The following is a 20,681-nucleotide window of genomic DNA, read 5'->3' as shown; positions in this document are numbered from 1 at the left end:
GTCGTTAAAATATTAAACGACGAACTTAGTTTCGACGCTCGTTAGGGACCTACGCGCCTTACGGTTCGACTTCGACTAAATAATAAAAAAATACAATTTAACGACGATCTTAGTTTTGACCCTCGTAAGGCGCGTAGGTACGTTACGTGCGTCGAAACTAAGTTCGTCGTTAAAATATATATATTTTTTTTTATTATTTAGTCGAAGTCGAACCGTAAGGCGCGTAGGTCCCTAACGCGTCGTTAAGTTAGTTTCGACGCTCGTTAGGGACCTACGCGCCTTACGGTTCGACTTCGACTAAATAATAAAAAAAATATATATTTTAACGACGAACTTAGTATCGACGCACGTAAGGCGCGTACGGTCCTAACGAGCGTCAAAACTAAGTTCGTCGTTAAAATATATATTTTTTTTATTATTTAGTCGAAGTCGAACCGTAAGGCGCGTAGGTCCCTAACGAGCGTTGAAACTAAGTTCGTCGTTTTATATTTTAACGACGAACTTAGTTTCGACGCTCGTTAGGACCGTACGCGCCTTACGTGTGTCGAAACTAAGTTCGTCGTTAAAATATATATTTTTTTTTATTATTTAGTCGAAGTCGAACCGTAAGGCGCGTAGGTCCCTAACGAGCGTCGAAACTAAGTTCGTCGTTTTATATTTTAACGACGAACTTAGTTTCGACGGTCGTTAGGGACCTACACGACTTACGGTTCGACTTCGACTAAATAATAAAAAAAAAATATAATTTAACGACGAACTTAGTTTTGACGCACGTAAGGCGCGTACAGTCCTAACGAGCGTCGAAAGTAAGTTCGTCGTTAAAATATATATTTTTTTATTATTTAGTCGAAGTCGAACCGTAAGGCGCGTAGGTCCCTAACGAGCGTCGAAAATATATATAGGTCCCTGATGTTTCATAGATTGGCACAAATGGTCCCTGTCAGGGACTATTTTTGTAAAAACTGAAACTGAGGGACTAATTTTGTACACTAGTTAACTAATACGTTGCGTATTGGTCAATACTCAGCGTATAAGGAAGGTCATATACGCTGCGTATTGATCAATACGCAGCGTATATAAAACTGGAAAACTTTTGATACTTCAAACCCACCCAAATGACCCCATTTTTCCAGATGTTTTATATACGCTGCGTATTGACCAATACGCAGCGTATGAAATTGATTTTTAGTTAAAATGGTTAGTTTAAACCTAACTTAGTTAGTTAAATCATAGTATATCCTAACTAGGTTAGCATTTAATACAAGGGACCACTAACTGAGTTAACTCAGTTAGTCCAGTTAAGTGCCAAAAACAATAAAAAGGGGGGTTCCTCTTTAAGGAACCGGCCCCTAACCGGTTTCGAACTCACGACCTCTCATACACAAAGCAACGCACTAACCACTCGACCGGAAATGCCACATCCGTTTATTCATGGAAACAATTATAATTTATGCTCGATTTCGCATCCTTCCATTTATGCTCTATAATTATTATTACACTTTGGTCCCTGAAGTTTCAAATTTTACAAAAATAGTCCCTGAAGTTTCAAAAATTGACAAAAATAGTCCCTGAAGTTTCGAAAAGTGCCAAAAATGGTCCCTGAAGTTTCGAAAATTGACAAAAATGGTCCCTGAAGTTTTGAAAATTGACAAAAATGGTCCCTGAAGTTTCGAAAATTGACAAAAATGGTCCCTTAAGTTTCGAAAATTGACAAAAATAGTCCCTGAAGTTTCGAAAATTGACAAAAATGGTCCCTGAAGTTTCGACGCACGTAAGGCGCGTACGGTCCTAACGAGCGTCGAAAGTAAGTTCGTCGTTAAAATATATATTTTTTTATTATTTAGTCGAAGTCGAACCGTAAGGCGCGTAGGTCCCTAACGAGCTTCGAAAATATATATAGGTCCCTGATGTTTCATAGATTGGCACAAATGGTCCCTGTCAGGGACTATTTTTGTAAAAACTGAAACTGAGGGACTAATTTTGTACACCAGTTAACTAATACGCTGCGTATTGGTCAATACTCAGCGTATATAAAACTGGTAAACTTTTGATACTTCAAACCCACCCAAATGACCCCATTTTTCCAGATGTTTTATATACCCTGCGTATTGACCAATACGCAGCGTATTGTTAACTGGAAAGATCAGGGAAAGATCAGGGACCAAATTGTAAATATATCAAAAAAGAGGGACCATTTGTGTAAAAGACAATAGGATGCGTATTGATCAATACGCGTCATAGACAAACCTTGTTTTCTGTGCAATAATTGGTTATCAGGCACTGAGATCTAGGGTTTATCTACGCTGCGTATTGGTCAATACGCAGCGTATAGGGTTAACCCAATACGCTGCGTATTGACCAATACGCAGCGTAGATAAACCCTAAATTTTGCTAGGGTTTGGTGTGCCAATAGGCACTTTAGTGTGCCAATAGGCACACTCATAACTTAACCCCACAAACAGATTATAGAAATATAGCACTTATATATCTATCACTCTTTCTTACTTCAAGACATCACATTCTGATATTACATACATACAAATTGAGATACATAAGATAAAACAACATATAATTTCAGAAAACAAACAGACTACGTACTTTACTCATTGGGTCTGATATTACATACAAGTTAAAAGGTATTGCGTTCAGCAGAATTTTCATTTCTGTCTGATGTTTTTTTGTTCTTCTTGATGTCCTTTTCATTGTATAAACCTTAACACACAAAATGGAGAACTAGGACCAAAGTGATCTTCTTGACAAGTTTGATTGTCTACTTGCACCAGAAGAATATCCCTTCCATACAGAAAACATGACGGATATAGCAGCCCCAAATCCAAATCCATACAATACGGATTGCCAATCAATTTTGTTATCAGATTCTTGGGATTCCTTTGCATAGTTTGCTACGGGTACAGTTGAATTTGTGCAATCTCTGCTCAAAGGAAACCCGCATAGTCTCTTGTTTCCAATATAGGAACTCTCATCAAAGGTATTAAATTGGTTGCCTGTTGGGATTTTTCCTTCCAAATGATTGTATGACAAGTTAAAGGAAGAAAGGAATGGAAGGCTTGTGAGCACAGATGGGATGTCTCCGGTTATTCTGTTCGAAGACATGTCTAATGATTCGAGGTGACTCAAATTTCGAATAGATGGTGGGATAGAGCCGGTGAACTCGTTATGTGATATGTTGAGAAGATACAGTGCTTTGAGTTGACCAATTGTGCCTGGTATTTCACCTGAAAAATGGTTACTTGAGATATCAATGGAGGTGAAGAGTTCAAGGATTTTGACCAGCTCTAACTCAAGTCCTTTAACCGTGAGTATCACAGAATCTTGATAGTACAATTCGCTAAGCATGAGAACCGGAAAGCTAATGTGCTTCTTAGTTTGTCCATTCTCATCGGTCATCATAGCACCCCATTGCCGGAAAAAATCTGCTGGCATTGTACCGCTAAAACTATTGTGAGCCATGTCTAGAATCTGAAGCTTTGACCATTTGTAGTGTTGGTTTTGGCCACAAACCACTGGTCCATGTAACTTGTTGGATCGCAAAACAAGAACACGCAGGTTGGTATTTTTACTCAAAGAACATGGATACGTGTCGTTTATCAGGTTTTTTCCTAGGTTTAACACTTCTAACATAGAGCAATTGACTAAAGATTCTGGAATATTCCCTTCCAGATGATTTTCGTGCAGATCTAGAGTGTTCAACGCGCAGTTGCTAGGAAACGTTCCCTCAATTCGACCACTAAGACTATTGTTTCCCAAGTTTAGTACACCAAGATTGCTGCCTAATTCGATCAAGCATTTCGGTATGCTTCCGTTTAACTGATTGTTTGACATATCAAGAACCTTTAGGAAGGTAGCATTGCATATGCTTGCCGGGATTATCCCCGTGAGCATATTGTTAGAAACAGAAAAGAAATATGCATAGCTGAGGATTTTCCCAATGCTTTCGGGGATTGATGAGTTGAAAAGATTGTTTGAATAGTCAATGATTGTGGCGCTTTGTGGTGGAATTGGAATCACTCCACTGAGATGATTGGAATGCAAGTCAAGTGCATAAAGATATGGAAAATTATAAGGCTCTTCAAGGCTGGTTAACCGGTTATGAGACAGATTCATTTGAGAAAGACTTCCCTTCCCCACTTCCCATATCCATGTTGGTATTTTTCCTTCAATTTTGTTGTTGGAAAGATCAAGAGTCACCAATCTTGATTGGTTTTTTAGATTAGGGAACTTTACAAGATTGCACGAGGCCAACTTTAAGGTCGAGAATTTCGGAAGACGATTCACAAGGGTGGTGTTATCGCTTGTTTTGATCGAAAAGTTATTAAATGAAAGATCAAGAGTCGTTAAACGATCTTGAAAATCTTCGGTTCTTATGGTCCCACTCAGGTTATTTAATGATAATAACAAGATACTAAGCTTTTGAAGTTCAAAGATAGATCTTGGAATTTCTCCCTTCAGTTTGTTACTACTCAAATCAAGTGTACCCAATAAAGATAAGGATGGGTTAGTGAAATTAGGAAGTAAACCATCAAAATTATTATTGGAAAGACGTATCCATTGCAACTTTTGCAAAGTGAACAAAGATGAAGGTATACTTCCACTAAAATCATTAAATCCTAAGTCAACAGAAACAAGATTTTGAAGATCATGAAAGTGAGCAGAAGGAATCATACCGGATAAACCGTTACGGGACAAATCAACATGGGCAAGATTCTTGCAGATTTGAAATGATGGAATTTGCTCAGTAAAGTTGTTTGATGACAAATCTATGTACTCCAGTTGGGTGAGATTTTGTATAGACTCTGGTATTCGCCCTCTAAAATTGTTGTTCCAAAGGTCAATTTTTGATAAATTCCTTAGATTTCCTATAGATTCCGGTATCCCACCTGAAAAGTTCGTGTGGCTTAGCACTAAACTTTTAAGGGATCCATTAACAGGAAAATCTGGTAAATAACCGGAAAGGTTCTCGTTAAGAGCTAAATCAAGAATCTGTAACTTCTTCAACTGAAGAACCTTACTGGGGAATGTTCCTAGCAAATTACAAGAGCCAAGATTTAGAATAGTTAGATTCTTCAAATCTGCAAAGAAATCAGGAACTGGTGCACTTAGGTTGTTTATAGCTAGACGAATTACAGAAAGTGACTGCAATTTCTCAAGGGATTCATCTAAAGGCCCTGAAAGTTGACATTCTGACAAGCTTAAAACCTCCAAATCAGGTAGAGATGAAGATAAACTCTGGCACCAATTAGAATTTTGTGTAGATAGGTTCACAGTATCCAGATACAGACCTCTTAACCGTGTGAGGTTCTGAACAAGCATAGCAAGATTCGGGTTTTCAAGTCTTAATGAACGAGTTCCGTATGGGAATAGTGAAGAGAGGTCAAGAACTTCTAGCATTTTCAGCTGCGATAGTTCTCCAGGAATCTGACCGGAAAACAAAGAATTCGACAAGTTTAAGTACTTCAAACTTGCAAAACTGCCAAATCTTGAAGGAATCTGTGAGAAATTGAAGTTATTTGCAGCAAGATTCAGGCTTTCAAGATTCTTAAGATTGAAAAGAACATTGGAATTATCAACTCCAACATAAATCGTTTCGTTGCTTAAATCTAGGCCGATGACCTGGCCACTGCTGCTGCAAGTTACACCTCCCCAGGCGCAGCAATCTGTGGCATTTGGGTTCCAAGACACAAGTTTTGTTGAAAGAGAAGAATCAAACTGGAGTTTGTTTTTTAACTGAATCAAAATTGACCGTTGGTTGATTTGACATTGGCCCGAAACCAACATACTATCAAGCCCAATAAGGATCAGGTAAAAGGATATCAAGAAGAAACTCTGAAAGCAGAGTCTTCTGGTTCCCATTATAAACTAGAATTTAATTAAGACACAAAAATGACCTTATTAGCCGAAGAGCTTATGAAATCAACACCTTAGAAACTATAAAATGCAAACAGAGAACACACTTTTCAGCCTTTATATTGTTGTTTATACTATATTGTATTCAACCTTGGGGGCTTGGATTGGATGAGTATACTTGCTTGTTGGATGTGCATAAATAATAATACAAACAGTTGACTTTGGCGTTTACTTTGAACTTTAAAGTTTACTGGGTCTTGGTCCACATATTAGCAGAATAAAGAGGGCGTGGGTCCTGTTTGCTATATTATATTATAAACTATTATTATTTATCTACTCTAATATTTCTTAAACTTCAACACTTCTAATAATCTAGTTTAATATTTCTTAAAATTCAACACTTCTAAACTTGTAATATTAATTTAAAGACTAAGCGGTTTTTTTGCCAAGAAGGAGGCCCCTGTGAATTTCTTTACAGATCTCATGGAAGGGAGATCTACATTAAGACCAGCGGATCTACTCGTCTTTGACTGGGCGGGAGGGAAACATGCTTGTGTGGATTTCACAGGAGTCTCCCCCTTAGCTGGTTTAAGGGAAAACGGGTTTGTAGCAGGACAAGCTATAAGGAAAGCGGAATCAAAAAAGGTGGATAAACACGCTAAAGCGTGTACTGATAACCAACATGCATTTGTCCCATTCGCCTTCGACAACTTTGGCTCCCTAGCTCCAGAAGCTATCCGTTTGTTGACTAGGGTCCAAAAGGTTGTCAACAGCAGTTGCTCATCAACAGGGGGGCAGGGGTTTGTCTTTAATATGCTTGAGTTTGCATTCCGAAAAGGGTAACGGCGCAGCTTGTTGCTCGCCTACCTGATATTGATGTAACTCGGCCAGTTCTCATATTTACAACATATGGTTTGCAATTAATTAACTTTTATTTAAAATAAAAAAAAAAAAAAAAGACTAAATTGCCAATTTAGTGCTTGAGGTTTCGTCCGCCATTAGTTAGTTAGTTATCCATGTTATGCAAATTTAACTAATCATAGCTTAGTTAGTTATCCATGGACAACACTTATATGATTAGTTTTTTTTTTTCATTTTTTATGTTGAATATTTAAAAAAAAGGCAAATTGGATTTTAATAATTCGAACCGTCTCTTTTTAGACGATAATAATCACAACTCAGTTAATTACCCACAATAATCCGAACTCTTCCATTTTGTTTGTAAAATAGTCCGTCGTTAAAAAAAACATACCGGCGTTAAGTTTTTTTTTTCAAATTACAAACCAATGTTTTCTAGATTTTGATCACAACGACGATACAAGTTTTTTTTCCAAATTACCGCCGGTGGATCCGCTGCACAGTCACCCATACCTGGAGTTTACTCCTGGCACCGACGCCGCCCGTTTTTGCGGGAAGCTTAGGAGGATGCACGTTGGATCGCATGTCGCAGACGACTGGGATGCACTGGAGGCTATTGGTGAGACGCCTAGACTTCGTTATTTCATTCCCCTGGATTCGTCGTCGCATCGTCTTTTTGAGTTAGCGCACACGCCGAGCTACAAGGAACTGCTGATCAAGTTTTTATCGACATTCACATTTCACCCTCCTCGGGCCGACCAGCCGCCTGCACAGCCACATGCTTCCCCCCCCCCCCTCCGCCTGAGGTTTCATTTAGGCTTGCTAGTGTTTGGCGTTCGATGACGCTAGCTGAGTTTGCGGTTCATAGTGGTTTATAGTTTATACTTGTAGGAGGAGATCGCTACGGACATTTATATGCAGGGGCTAATAGTGGTTGATAGACCCACTCTTTTAAGGTTTTGTAAGATGGTTGCGGGGGCAGGTACTTGGGAGCACGACAAGGCGAAGGAGAGCATGTTGATGGCCCATTGTAGAGGTACGTACGTTTATTACAGTAATTATTGTGATTATTATTATTATTATTATTATTATTATTATTATTATTATTATTATTATTATTATTATTATTATTTATTTCCGTATTTCGCTAACACTATCTGTAGGTAACTACATAGGATGATCTCTACTTCTATTACAGCTCGCGGCCACAACCGTGAGTGGTGTACGAGCATCGACGTCTTTTTCTTTTATTGTTTGTTGTACAGAAGGTCGTGCGCACTTGCACACGGTCTAGCCCAGTACTTCACCTCCGCCCATCACTGGCAGGAGCGTAGAATTTTGCATGGCGGCACGTATGTGACAGTCATTGCCCATTCATTGGGCCATTTAACGGAGGTGGACCCACAGTTACTGCCGCCCATAGCGCCGACGCGGATGAGTTTTCAGACGTTACGGGGGATGAAGCTGAATAAGAGGTTTGACGTCCTCGGCGAACGGTTTAAAACCCGTGGAGTTCTGATATGGGTTCCGCGAGACCTACCGGAGCAATTCGATCTAGTTTATCATCCGCCAGATGTTGCAGCGATCGTGCAGGACCCTCTTATGGATTTAGACGGACCAGCAATGCCAAGCCACCACCACCTCCCGGGGCGCCCCAGTTTCCACGACACGTTATTCCAGGTCATGCCCCGGGAGCTGCAGCAGATCCGCATTTACGAGCCGACGTTGACAGGCTTATGGATTTGGTGGGTTGGTTGATTCGGGAGGCGTAGGATAGATGAGAGAGAGAGGTTACCTGTCATACCGCTCCCACTACCTCGAGCATCACATCATCAGCAGCAGCCAGATCCAGATTCGGACTCGGACCCGGAGGCATAGACCAGCTGCATGTACATATTTTGGTATTTACTGTTCAGTTGTAGTTTATATTTTGTTATAGACGTACAAACGTATCTTATATATGTCACATTTAAGTTTGTTTTCAGTTATTCGGATACTTGACGATTGTTTGTCTTAAATTGATATTTCGTAATAAATGATAAAACCTTGACATTGGAATATAATACGGAAACAATATAATTTTCAAAATGTTAAATAATATTTAAACGATATAATATTTGAACTCAATTATTAAAATGTTAAAAACAATATTATATCTAAATAATACAATATTGAGTTAATTACACAAATGGGTCCTATGGTTTATACTGTAACATTCCCAAATTTTCAAATTGTAAAATAAAGTTATTAAACGAGTAGATTTTTGGTAAATTGACTGTTAGAAATATGAAGTACCTAGACGGGCCTACGAACCGTTTAATAATTAAATACATTATATTTGAACCTACTCCGTTTTTAATCAACCTTGGTTCAAAATATAGATAAGATTCAGGCTTTCAAGATTCTTAAGATTGAAACTTTCAAACTTGCAAAACTACCAAATCTTGAAGGAATCTGTGAGAAATTGAAGTTATTTGCAGCAAGATTCAGGCTTTCAAGATTCTTAAGATTGAAAAGAACACTGGAATCATCAATTCCAACATAAATCGTTTCGTTGCTTAAATCTAGGCCGATGACCTGGCCAATGCTGCTGCAAGTTACACCTCCCCAGGCGCAGCAATCTGTGGCATTTGGATTCCAAGACACAAGTTTTGTTGAAAGAGAAGAATCAAACTGGAGTTTGTTTTTTAACTGGATCAAAATTGACCGTTGGTTGATTTGGCATTGGCCCGAAACCAACATACTATCAAGCCCAATAAGGATCAGGTAAAAGGATATCAAGAAGAAACTCTGAAAGCAGAGTCTTCTGGTTCCCATTATAAACTACAATAAGGATTAGGTAAAAGGATATCAACACCTTAGAAACTATAAAATGCAAACAGAAAACACACTAATAGTTCCTTACTTGATTACTTGAGCAAATGTTGTTTATACTATATTGTATTCAACCTTGGGGGCTTGGATGAGTATACTCGCTAGTTGGATGTGCATAAATAATAATACAAACAGTTGACTTTGGCGTTTACTTTGAACTTTAAAGTTTATTGGGTCTTGGTCCACATATTAGCAGAATAAAGAGGGCGTGGGTCCTGTTTGCTATATTATATTATATGGTGTAGATACAATAGGAAGTTTATTTGGCTAGGAAGGATAGGAAGTGATGTTGACCATCCATTAAGTTAATCAAGGGCTAAGAATAAATCAGGGAAATTGAAAGGAAGAAAAGAGGCGCGTGAGTTTGTTCAAGGGCATTCTAGTCAATCCAAGCCAATAGTTTCTCTCTCCTCCAATTCCCCCTCATTTTTTAAACGTTAATAACTATTTCATACGACATTATTTTTTTATAAAAATTGCACCAAAAAAACGAGCGTTTTTTTATCTTTAAAACGAGTATACTATTGCTATATTTAAAAAAAAAATTAAAACTCAGTTGCGTAAAACGCAATAGAAAAACCACCAGTTACGTAAAACGCAATGAAAAAAAAAACCTAAAAAATGACATTTTTCTAAAACGCAATGCACCAAAAAACACAAAGAAATGACTTATTTGTAAAACGCAATGGCCAGAAAACACACAGAAATGTCTTATTTGTAAAACGCAATGGCCATAAAACACATAAAAATGTGTTTTACCTAAAACGCAATGCACCAAAAACACAAAGAAATGACTTATTTGTAAAACGCAATGGCCAGAATACACTTAAAATGTCTGTTTTCTAAAACGCAATGGACTGAAAACACATAAAAAAGTGTTTTACCTAAAACGCAATGCACCAAAAACACAAAGAAATGTCTTATATGTAAAACGCAATGGCTAGAAAACACTTAAAAATGACTCATTCTAAAACGCAATGGACTGAAAACACCAAAAAAATGTGTTTTACCTAAAACGCAATGACAAATGTGTTTTTTTCTAAAACGCAATAGCCAGAAACCACATAAAACTCTCTTATTTCTAAAACGCAATGGACACATAAAACTGTCTGTCACTGTGAACTGTCTGAATTGTCTACGAATTACTGTCTTTGAAATAAGCCAATTTCTGGAAAATTAATTTTTCTGATTCGTTTTTAGTACAGCAATTTAATCGAAAAAAAAAATTTTCTGAGCTGACCCCAGCCAGGGGCTCTGCCCCTTGGACCCCACCAGGGGCTGCCGCCCCTGGGACCCCGCTACCGGGGCTGCCGCCCCCGGACCCCCGCAAAGATCGTAAAACGCAATGACTAAATCAAAAACCCAGATCGTGAAAATGAAATTAAATAATTTCTTACATGGATCGAAGCCGATTTCTTCATCAATTGACGAAATTTGAATGATAGAAACACTTATCAACGCTCGAATCGAACGAATCGAGTGATTATCTCCAAAATCACCGGAAAAAACGAGATTTTTTTTATGAAATTAAACTGGGTTTTCTTCAAAAAAAGCTGAAGAACACGTTGATCGGGTTCTGAATCATTGATTGGTGATGAAAATCGCACTATAATGTAGTGATTATTGAGATAGAAAGTGAAGAAATAGTTGAAGATGGTGGGTTTTGAAAATTGTGGGTTTTTGAATTTACTGGGTTTTGAAAAAGGAAGAAGAAGGAGTTGGATTGACTAAAATACCCTTTCTCTTTATTTTAAAATTTGCCACGTGTCATAATCCTATGGCTTCCTATCCTTCCTAGCGAAAATTAACTTCCTATTTGATCTTTTCCCTTATATTATAAACTATTATTATTTATCTACTCTAATATTTCTTAAACTTCAACGCTTCTAATAATCTAGTTTAATTAATATTTCTTAAAAGTGAAGTAAACTTATAATATTAATTTAAAGACTAAGCGGATTTTTTGCCAAGAAGGAGGCCCCTGTGAATTTCCTTACAGATCCCACGGAAGGGAGATCTACATTGAGACCAGCGGATCTGCTCGTCTTTGACTATGATGCGATTTGTTTATTTTTATCTGTGATGCGATGCACTGGTGATAACACACTAGTTTTGTTTATCATAGATAAAGTTCTCGGGTTAACCGAGGGTACAAGTAAAAACTGATAACCGGTTTTCAGTTAGTTTGGTTTCCGATTAATTGGTTTTTGGTTAATTAAGTTTTCGGTTGGTTTTAGTTCGGTATCATCTGTTTTCGGTTTGATATCGGTTAATGATTCAGTTATTGTAAACCCCTAGTCACTATTAATCACATAACATATCAGGGGGGTGTTTGGCTAAGCTTTTTCATTTCTCCTTTTTAGAAGGACTTCTCCTTTTCAAGAAGTCACAATTTGTGACTTCTCCTTTTCTCCTTCTTGAAGACAAAAAACCACCTTGAAAAGTCCTTTTCATGCTTGTGTTTGGCTAAGCTTTCTCATCTTCCTAACTTCTTTATAATGTTTGGCTAAGCTTCTCCTTCTCAAAAAGGACTTTTAGCTCCATATAACTCAATAAGTCATTTTGAGAAGGAATCCCAAACACCCACCAGGTGTTTTTTAAATTAAAATAACTATAGTAGTACTATACTAAAATTAAAAAGAATAAGACACCAAGATTTAGGTGTAATTTTAAAAAAATACGTACGAACAAGTTATGAGTGTTTTTAAATCATGGGACTGTTTAACTTTGTAAAATGCTTTTGGGTGTAGGTTTTACTGTTTAACTTTGTACAAGTGACACAAGCCTTTTGTATAACTGTTTGAAGCATTGCTTGGACGTTCTTCTCCCTAAAACAAACGCAGAGAAATATTCTAATAGAGTGAGAGAGACGATGGGGAAAGGGAAACCGACCATGGAATCAGGCCGGCCACCCTAATCCGACAATAGCAACGTCAGGGATGGTGGTGTGCGAACGAGGATATGGTGAAAGGTTGAGGGAGACTCACGACCACAAAAGAGTTATGGGTCCAACAACCCAAATCAGTGGCGGCTAGGGTGCCGCTGACGAGTGACAGCGGGATGTAGGGTTTCGAGACCAGATCGACACAAGCACCAGTTAGGGTTTTCAAGGTGGTCAGCACTAACGGTGGTCACACAACAATGGTGGTTTTTAACTACGATTACAGGGATTTAGGTCTAATTTTCAGCAGCTAGGAGGTTATCCTAACAACCACAGACGATATAAGGTAACTCCTTTATTCTATTTTCCGGTTGAGTATATGACGACTGATGATGATTACCGGAATAGGGAGGTTGTGGTGATCGAATATGGTTTCAATCAAACAATCGGCGGCAACAAATGTTTGCTGTGGTGACCACCGGTGGTAGAGATGGCCTCCGGAACAGTGTTGCAATTCGTGGATTGTGGCAACAAGAGTATTGGGAAGGTGTATCTTGGTAATTCTGTGACAAAATGTGTATGGAAAGGTGCATTCATGTGGCAACAAAGTATTCGGAAAAAAGGTACAATAGGGATTAAAATAATGGAAAATGTCTACATTTACGATGGGAATCATCGAATAAACAAGCTATAGGCATTTGTTATTTATATGACATACTGTGAATTGGATGAGGTCTATAGGGAAGAACTGAATACAGTTACAATATAACTTGGTCATTTTTGTGAGTCAACATATAGTTCAATCAACTACCAACAAAAAGGTATACTGGTGCCTAAGCTACAGATTAAAATTAGCATAATGAAACAATGGAGCATAGCTATGAATACAAGAAATCTTTTAGAGACAGAGTCCCAGTGCAATCTTAGATAAGCCAACAAATCATACAAAGAACATTAGTGCCTCTATGGATTGGAATTAACTTTTAAACACATTCAGATGGACACAATCATGCCTAAATCTCAATAAAACATCTATGTTTACACCAAAGTGGTCTTTAACCCTTTAATCTTTTGTCTTCTCCATCTCTACTGTAGTCGCTGCCAATACATTGGGCGAAGTAATTATATGATGGTGAACCTGAGTCTTTCTGTTGATTAAGCACATGGTGCGTCTATGGTTATGTTTAGATAACAAGGGTTGTTTTGGTTTTATTAGAGGTGCATATTGTGTAATATTCAATGTAGGAGGCCAAACTGATGGTTATTTTTTCCCACTAATTTACATTTTCTTTCATTGTTCAAAAAGAAAAGCAAATGGTGGATTGATGATGATTTTCGAAACATTTGTAGTGATTGGAAGTTGTTGGAGCTAAACAAGGGATTGATTGGACATGAGTAAAGTGATGGCCACTTGGTTCAACTTAATCAACAGAGTCAGCTCAGTCAACCGGGACAAGGCTGGCCAACTGTGATCGACTCAGTCAACAGAGGTTCGGAAATGATCAGTTTGCAACCGAACTCAGTCACGTACTCATGTGTGATACCTATGATTTAATGGCTCCGTCGCAACGCACGGGTCATAAACTTTAGTTACTTAAGTAAACAAAAGTTTAGTATTGCTGAGTTGGTTTAAAAATCACGGATGGTTGAAGTGGTGTGGGTTCAGTAATACTCTTACATATTAATCCGTGGATATTGTTGATCATTGATAATGAATTACAATATTTAAGAGTCGTCTTCCCCGAAAATAAATCAGAATCTTTGCAACGATCAAATGTCGCCTTACAAAAAAAACATAATGGCCCATCCGACAACTAGGATTCATTCTTCACAGCCGGAAACTCCATTCACAACAAGCAAATCTCAATCAGATTTAAAGAAGGTGATATCTAAACATGAATTTGAGCAATTGATAAATGATAAAAAGTAAACTTTGTTAAAAATAATAGTGATTAAAACTCAAACATGTCAAGTGAATTTGTTGATCAACATTACTAAACTTATTGGGTTGTTTATCTCTTTGGGCCTGTTATGTTTTGGGCTGTTTATGATGGACTTGTCTGTTTTATCCGATTGATAGTTGTTTGTTGTGAGTTTGTTGTAACAGCTGGAAAGATAAGGGGTGTTTGTGTAATTTCTGAGGGACCATGATCATCTTTTGGCTATCTTATGGACTAATGTGTAAATTTGGTTATTGGTAACATAAAAAGGGGCTTTTGTCTACGGTGAAGATATGGTTTCCTATGCTCACAATAATTCTTCTTCAACATTGCAAATATTCCATTATTCTCTCTGAATCACTCACCTACAACAGATATTCATCTCTGTTCATCCAAGATGGTTGCTATGTTAAGGTTATGGTCTGATGAAGATTCGTTATGAATCTTGTTCAGTTGTTGATCAGATTGAAGTTCCCCCAATATTTCCATTCTCACGCTTCTCTCATTCATCGGTGATATTAGGGTTTATTCGGTCTTTATATTGTTAAAAGTTTGTTCAGTATTGGTTCTTTGATCTAGTTTTCTGCAGTTTGTATTGTTAGATGATCTCTTATTGAAGGTCATCTTGTATTTCTCTCTGTTTGTGAGAGTTTTGATCTGCAGTTGTTGATGATCATCTGTCGATGATCATCAAAGTATTGTATTGAACTTATTTTTCTATTTCTGATCTCACATATTGTGAGATCTAGGGTTTGGGGGGTGTTTTTTGGTTTGGGTTAAATAATAAAGGTTTACGTCACGTTTTGTCGCTTCTCTGTTGTTTTGTATCGTTTTTTGTGTTGTTTCTTTGTATTGTGTGAATCAATCATACCATTTTGACATGGTATCAGAGCCAGATGGCTCCGATTCTGTTGTTCTTCCGCTGTGGGTGTCTTTGTTTTTATTTTTTTTCATTATTTGGTATTCTTGTTGTCTAGTCTAGTTTTGATCTCTTCTTGGAGTATGTGTAGGTTTTGAATCTGATGTGATACAAATCCTTATTAGGGTTTGTTGAAGGTCAAGAAGGAGATCAGATCTGTTTCTTATGTTTTGAATCTGTTTTTTATTTTTTGTTTCATTTTTTTGTGTCTGCTCTGTTTTGATTCTTGTTTGAAGTGTTTGCAGGTCAGATCTGGTAAGATCGGTACAATTCTAGTGTGTCACGAACCCTAAGTAGGGTCTGTTGACGGTTGAAAGGAGGATGTCTATTATTTTTTTGAAGACCCATGTTAGTCTCTGAAACCCTAGAAGGTTCAGGGCAAACTAACTAGGTGTGCTTAATTGAGGTTTGATTCAGTTGTGTTGCTCTTGGAAACTACAAATTTGATCTTTCAAGGAGTTAAATGCACCCTTTGTAAGATCTTTCTAATTTTATCTTGTTTTATTTTTTGTTGATTGATTGGATTAGTTGAAGTCGGGGTAGTGAGGACCGACACCTTCTTGTCTGTTATGTGTTTTTTGTTTGTCTGTGATTTCTTGTTGGTGTATATCTGTTTGTTTTATGCATCTATTGTTGTTGTTATCGTTTATTAGGTTGTGGCTCCTGAGTAAAGGCATGTCCAGGCACCATAGAGTGATGAACCTGGAATCTTGTCCCTGACTCAGCTTCGCCCTAGGTTTTATTTTTTGTCTGGCTCATATATTGTGTTATCTGTTGATAACTTCTGTGATCTATTATCAGTTTGTTGTTGTTCTATTATATCTTTTTACTGTTTTATTGTTTGGTTCTGTGTGTCTATGTAGTGTGTGGTAAAGAGATAGTTTAAAATCTGTCTCTTGGTGATTGTTAAAGTTGTTGAATGTTTTTCTTAAAACAAATATAAGCTGTTTTGATCTTCATTTGTTGTTTTGAAAGTTGTTCTATTGTTAAGTCTTGGTCTGATGTGTATTTGTCTAGAGCTTGTTGTTGATGTTTTCATCATGTAATAAAATATTTGTCATTGGTTAATCTGTTGTTGCTTGGTCCTTGTATGTCTACAGGTTGTTAACATGTCTGTTTGGGATTGTGTTGAAATCATTATGTTATCTTCATACATTCTCTCTCTAGTTCATCACATTTAAGTATTTCTTCATGCTCTTAGATCCATTTTTGCGTTGATTCTGGTCATATATGAGATTCTTGATGTTTATGTTGTTGTTATATGTTTGGTTCTCATCTTTGTTTGTTTTAGAGAGTTAGGTTTTGTAAGTCATGATTGTTTTGAGTTGTTATGTCTCTTGAATCTTGCATGATAATTGGATAGTCATTTTTTTTTCAATCGTGAGTGTCTGAGTTTTTTCGTTGCATGATCCTGTTGTTTCATTCATGATTGGATGTTTGGTTGCCGTGTAATGTGTTACCTTTGTGGTTATGTGATCTTGTATTTGCTGTTGTAAGGTAGTTTAGTTTGAAATGTTGTTTCTAGTTATTGATTCATATGTTCTGAATCTTCATCATGGATCATGTGATTCGATTTTGTCTTAAACTGGCTTTTGTCTTTCACACATTGTATGTATGTCTTGTTGTCTCTTGTTGTATGATTAGTCAAACTATGTGGTTTGAGTGTTTCTAATCACTTGTTTTGTCAAGTTTGTTCTTGATGTCTGTGTTTGCCTAGCTATGAGATCTATATGTTAAGGATCTTTGTCTTGTGTATTGTTAAATGTCTTCTATTCGCAGTCTTGATGTCTGTTTGTCTATGATCTTGTTTGTATGGTTAGTTTGAGCTGTGTGGTTCATGTTTAACCGTTGGTTTTGTCAAGATTTTTCTGTATTTGTGACAGCCTTGTATGTTATCTCTTGTGAGGTGTTTTTGGTTGCAAAATATGTTATTTTGTGATTTTGTTTGGCTGTGTCTTATTGTCTTGTGTATGTCTCATTATTCTTAGCCTTGTATGTGAGATATGAAATCAAGTGATTTTGTGTTTCAATTTTTTGTTTAGGTTGGAATTGTTATCTGATATAGAAGTGTGTACTTTTCTTTTATCAGTGTTATTATGAATCTTGTTGTCTGGATCAATAGTATTGGCTAGATTGTTCCAGAATGTTTGTACAGCCTTCTATTTGTTCTCTTGTATGAGATGTGTGTTTCGTTTGCAAATCGTGTGATTTTGTGTTCTATCGGAACTTGTTTGATTGTATCGTTTAGTCTGATGTCTGCGTTGTTATCAGATTTTTCTTTGAATCGTGTGATTCAGTATTGTTGTGAAGTTGTAAAATTTTATTTGCTTGATTCAAATTAGTCTTTATGTTCTTTACAAGTTTTCTCACGATGTGTTTCTTGTAAAGTTGTAAAAGTTTTTGATCAAGTCAAATTTATTTCTTAAGATCTTCACATGTGTTGTTTTTCAGATGTGTTCTAAATTCTTTAAAGTCATGCGACTTTATGTGTCATCAGTTGTGTGTCTGGTTCTGTTATGCAATCATATGATTCCTTGTTATTTGGATATGTTGTATTATTCTGTTTACAAAGTTTTTTTTTACATGAATCCTAGTATTTACAGATATGTTTTTTGAATTATGTGATTCAAAATATTCAGATATGGTTCTGAGTCTTTAAAGTTGTGTGATTCTTGGTTTTTATCGTATATGATCTGCACACTGTAATTGAATCGTTGTCTTTTCAGACTTTGTTCTTGTTGTAAAACCATACTAGTCTTTATGGTCTTTATGGTTTCATGACCAGGTTCAGACGTGTGACTTTATGCGGTGTTTTTAGTATTTGATTCCTTTGAATATAGATTCAAAGTCTATTTTTCAATTAGAATTTATATGCTGATATGAGAGTCTTTGCTATTCTAGTTATGTCAAACCTATGGTGTGGAGTTGTGCAACTTGTTCAAAACTTCAATATTGTTCTGGTTGTTTACTATTTTGTTTGTCAGATTTAATTCTTGTTTATCTGGATCTTTAGGTGTTGTTTGTCTTGACGAGTTTATTCTGCATTATGTGGCAATTTATTTGTTTTTTCCCTTTTTAAAACGTTGGTTCGTGTGGTCCATATGTCATGTTGTATGAATTGTCATACCTTCTGGTTTGAATTGGTCTAATGTGATCTGTTTTCGAGATTGTCTCTTGTATGTATGTTGTGTTAGCCTTGTATTTCTCTCTTGTATAAGAGATGTGTTTCTGGTTGTGTATTTTCTCAGGATCTGTGAAGGCTATTATTTTTGTCTGGTGGTCTTAGTCATAATAGTTTATCTGTTTTGTTGATTGTCTGTAATAGAGTGTTCTTTGATTTGTTGTGTGTATTGCTTCAAAGAATCTCTTGTCTCGTATTGTAATTTGTATGGGTTCTTATATGTCTGATTAGGATGTTGGTTATAGAAATCCTATTTTTTGTCTTGTTTCTCTATGCTATTGTGTATATGGCACTATTGCAAGTGATTCGAGTTATATTTTGCATTGTATAAATCTTTTAGTGTTACTATAATTCACCTGTTAAAGCTAGTAAAAGTATCATATATGTTGGTATGAATCCTGAAAAATTGGCACTGAAGATCAGTTGGCTGACTTTGTTAAAAAAGGGTTGAGTTGTGTTAGCATGATCTATTATGGTTTGAGTTAGATCTAGTTGACATGTTTGCTGTTTGAATCAAGGGGGGATGTTAAAAATAATAGTGATTAAAACTCAAACATGTCAAGTGAATTTGTTGATCAACATTACTAAACTTATTGGGTTGTTTATCTCTTTGGGCCTGTTATGTTTTGGGCTGTTTATGATGGACTTGTCTGTTTTATCCGATTGATAGTTGTTTGTTGTGAGTTTGTTGTAACAGCTGGAAAGATAAGGGGTGTTTGTGTAATTTCTGAGGGACCATGATCATCTTTTGGCTATCTTATGGACTAATGTGTAAATTTGGTTATTGGTAACATAAAAAGGGGCTTTTGTCTACGGTGAAGATATGGTTTCCTATGCTCACAATAATTCTTCTTCAACATTGCAAATATTCCATTATTCTCTCTGAATCACTCACCTACAACAGATATTCATCTCTGTTCATCCAAGATGGTTGCTATGTTAAGGTTATGGTCTGATGAAGATTCGTTATGAATCTTGTTCAGTTGTTGATCAGATTGAAGTTCCCCCAATATTTCCATTCTCACGCTTCTCTCATTCATCGGTGATATTAGGGTTTATTCGGTCTTTATATTGTTAAAAGTTTGTTCAGTATTGGTTCTTTGATCTAGTTTTCTGCAGTTTGTATTGTTAGATGATCTCTTATTGAAGGTCATCTTGTATTTCTCTCTGTTTGTGAGAGTTTTGATCTGCAGTTGTTGATGATCATCTGTCGATGATCATCAAAGTATTGTATTGAACTTATTTTTCTATTTCTGATCTCACATATTGTGAGATCTAGGGTTTGGGGGGTGTTTTTTGGTTTGGGTTAAATAATAAAGGTTTACGTCACGTTTTGTCGCTTCTCTGTTGTTTTGTATCGTTTTTTGTGTTGTTTCTTTGTATTGTGTGAATCAATCATACCATTTTGACAAACTTAATTGATTATTAAATTTAAATTAGAATTAGAATTTATCATTAATTTATAGAAACATCATTAAGAGATGAGCAAATGGTATCGGGTATAGGTATCGGTCTTAAATTTATCAAACCAGTGTATTTTCGGTACTGGTTCTGCACAGGTATTCACCGGTTTTTACCCTTAAATACCGGTGCCGTACCAGTACCGACCGGTACCGAACCGTACCATACTAGGTATATTCGGTACCGGTACCCACTTTTGGGGATTTCGATAACGGTATTTTCGGTACCGGTTGGTACCGAGCTAATCAAATCTTGTAGCAACGCAGCAATGCAAGTAATTGCACCGTTTAGATTACTTTTCATACACACAGTAAGTAAACTGTATTTCGTTTGAATGAGGTTTTATATACACAACAACTTATTTTGCTTTCTCTTTTTGTCTTTTTCTGTAATGAATGAATTGTAGCATGTAAATTTAACTTGGATATTTAGAATATTGATGAGCAAATCGTATCAAATTCTGTAAATGAACCGGTATCGTATCGGTAAAAAATTTACTATACCAAATCATTTTCGGTACCAATTTGGTACCCACCTTTTGGCGTTTTCAGAATCGTTACTTTCGGTTCGACACCGGTCTAGCACCATACCTGTATTTATTGATTTTTACCTTCAAATACCATACCGTATTGTACCGAGCATTTTCGGTGCCGGTACCTAATTTCGATAATTTTCCGGATCGGTACTTTCGCTGCCGTTACC

General features: G+C 36.7%; 1 protein-coding gene across 1 annotated transcript; it reads right to left on the bottom strand.

The window, feature by feature from the left end:
- Positions 1-2,572: 2,572 nt before the first annotated feature.
- LOC110884455 (receptor-like protein 7) lies at positions 2,573-8,757 on the bottom strand. Its single transcript, XM_022132163.2, has one exon. It carries the CDS (start codon positions 5,869-5,871, stop codon positions 2,734-2,736), a length of 3,138 nt encoding a protein of 1,045 aa, XP_021987855.1. The 5' UTR covers positions 5,872-8,757; the 3' UTR covers positions 2,573-2,733.
- Between the last annotated feature and the right edge of the window lie 11,924 nt (positions 8,758-20,681).

This window comes from Helianthus annuus, chromosome 10 (assembly GCF_002127325.2).
Source record: "Helianthus annuus cultivar XRQ/B chromosome 10, HanXRQr2.0-SUNRISE, whole genome shotgun sequence".
NCBI lineage: Eukaryota > Viridiplantae > Streptophyta > Magnoliopsida > Asterales > Asteraceae > Helianthus > Helianthus annuus.
The sequence above is the reverse complement of the archived record's forward strand: the minus strand, read 5'-3'. Positions and strand labels throughout refer to the sequence as shown.

Coding starts and splice junctions, on each gene's coding strand:
- LOC110884455 (XM_022132163.2), bottom strand. CDS start 5,871: ATGGGAACCAGAAGACTCTGCTTTCAGAGTTTCTTCTTGATATCCTTT.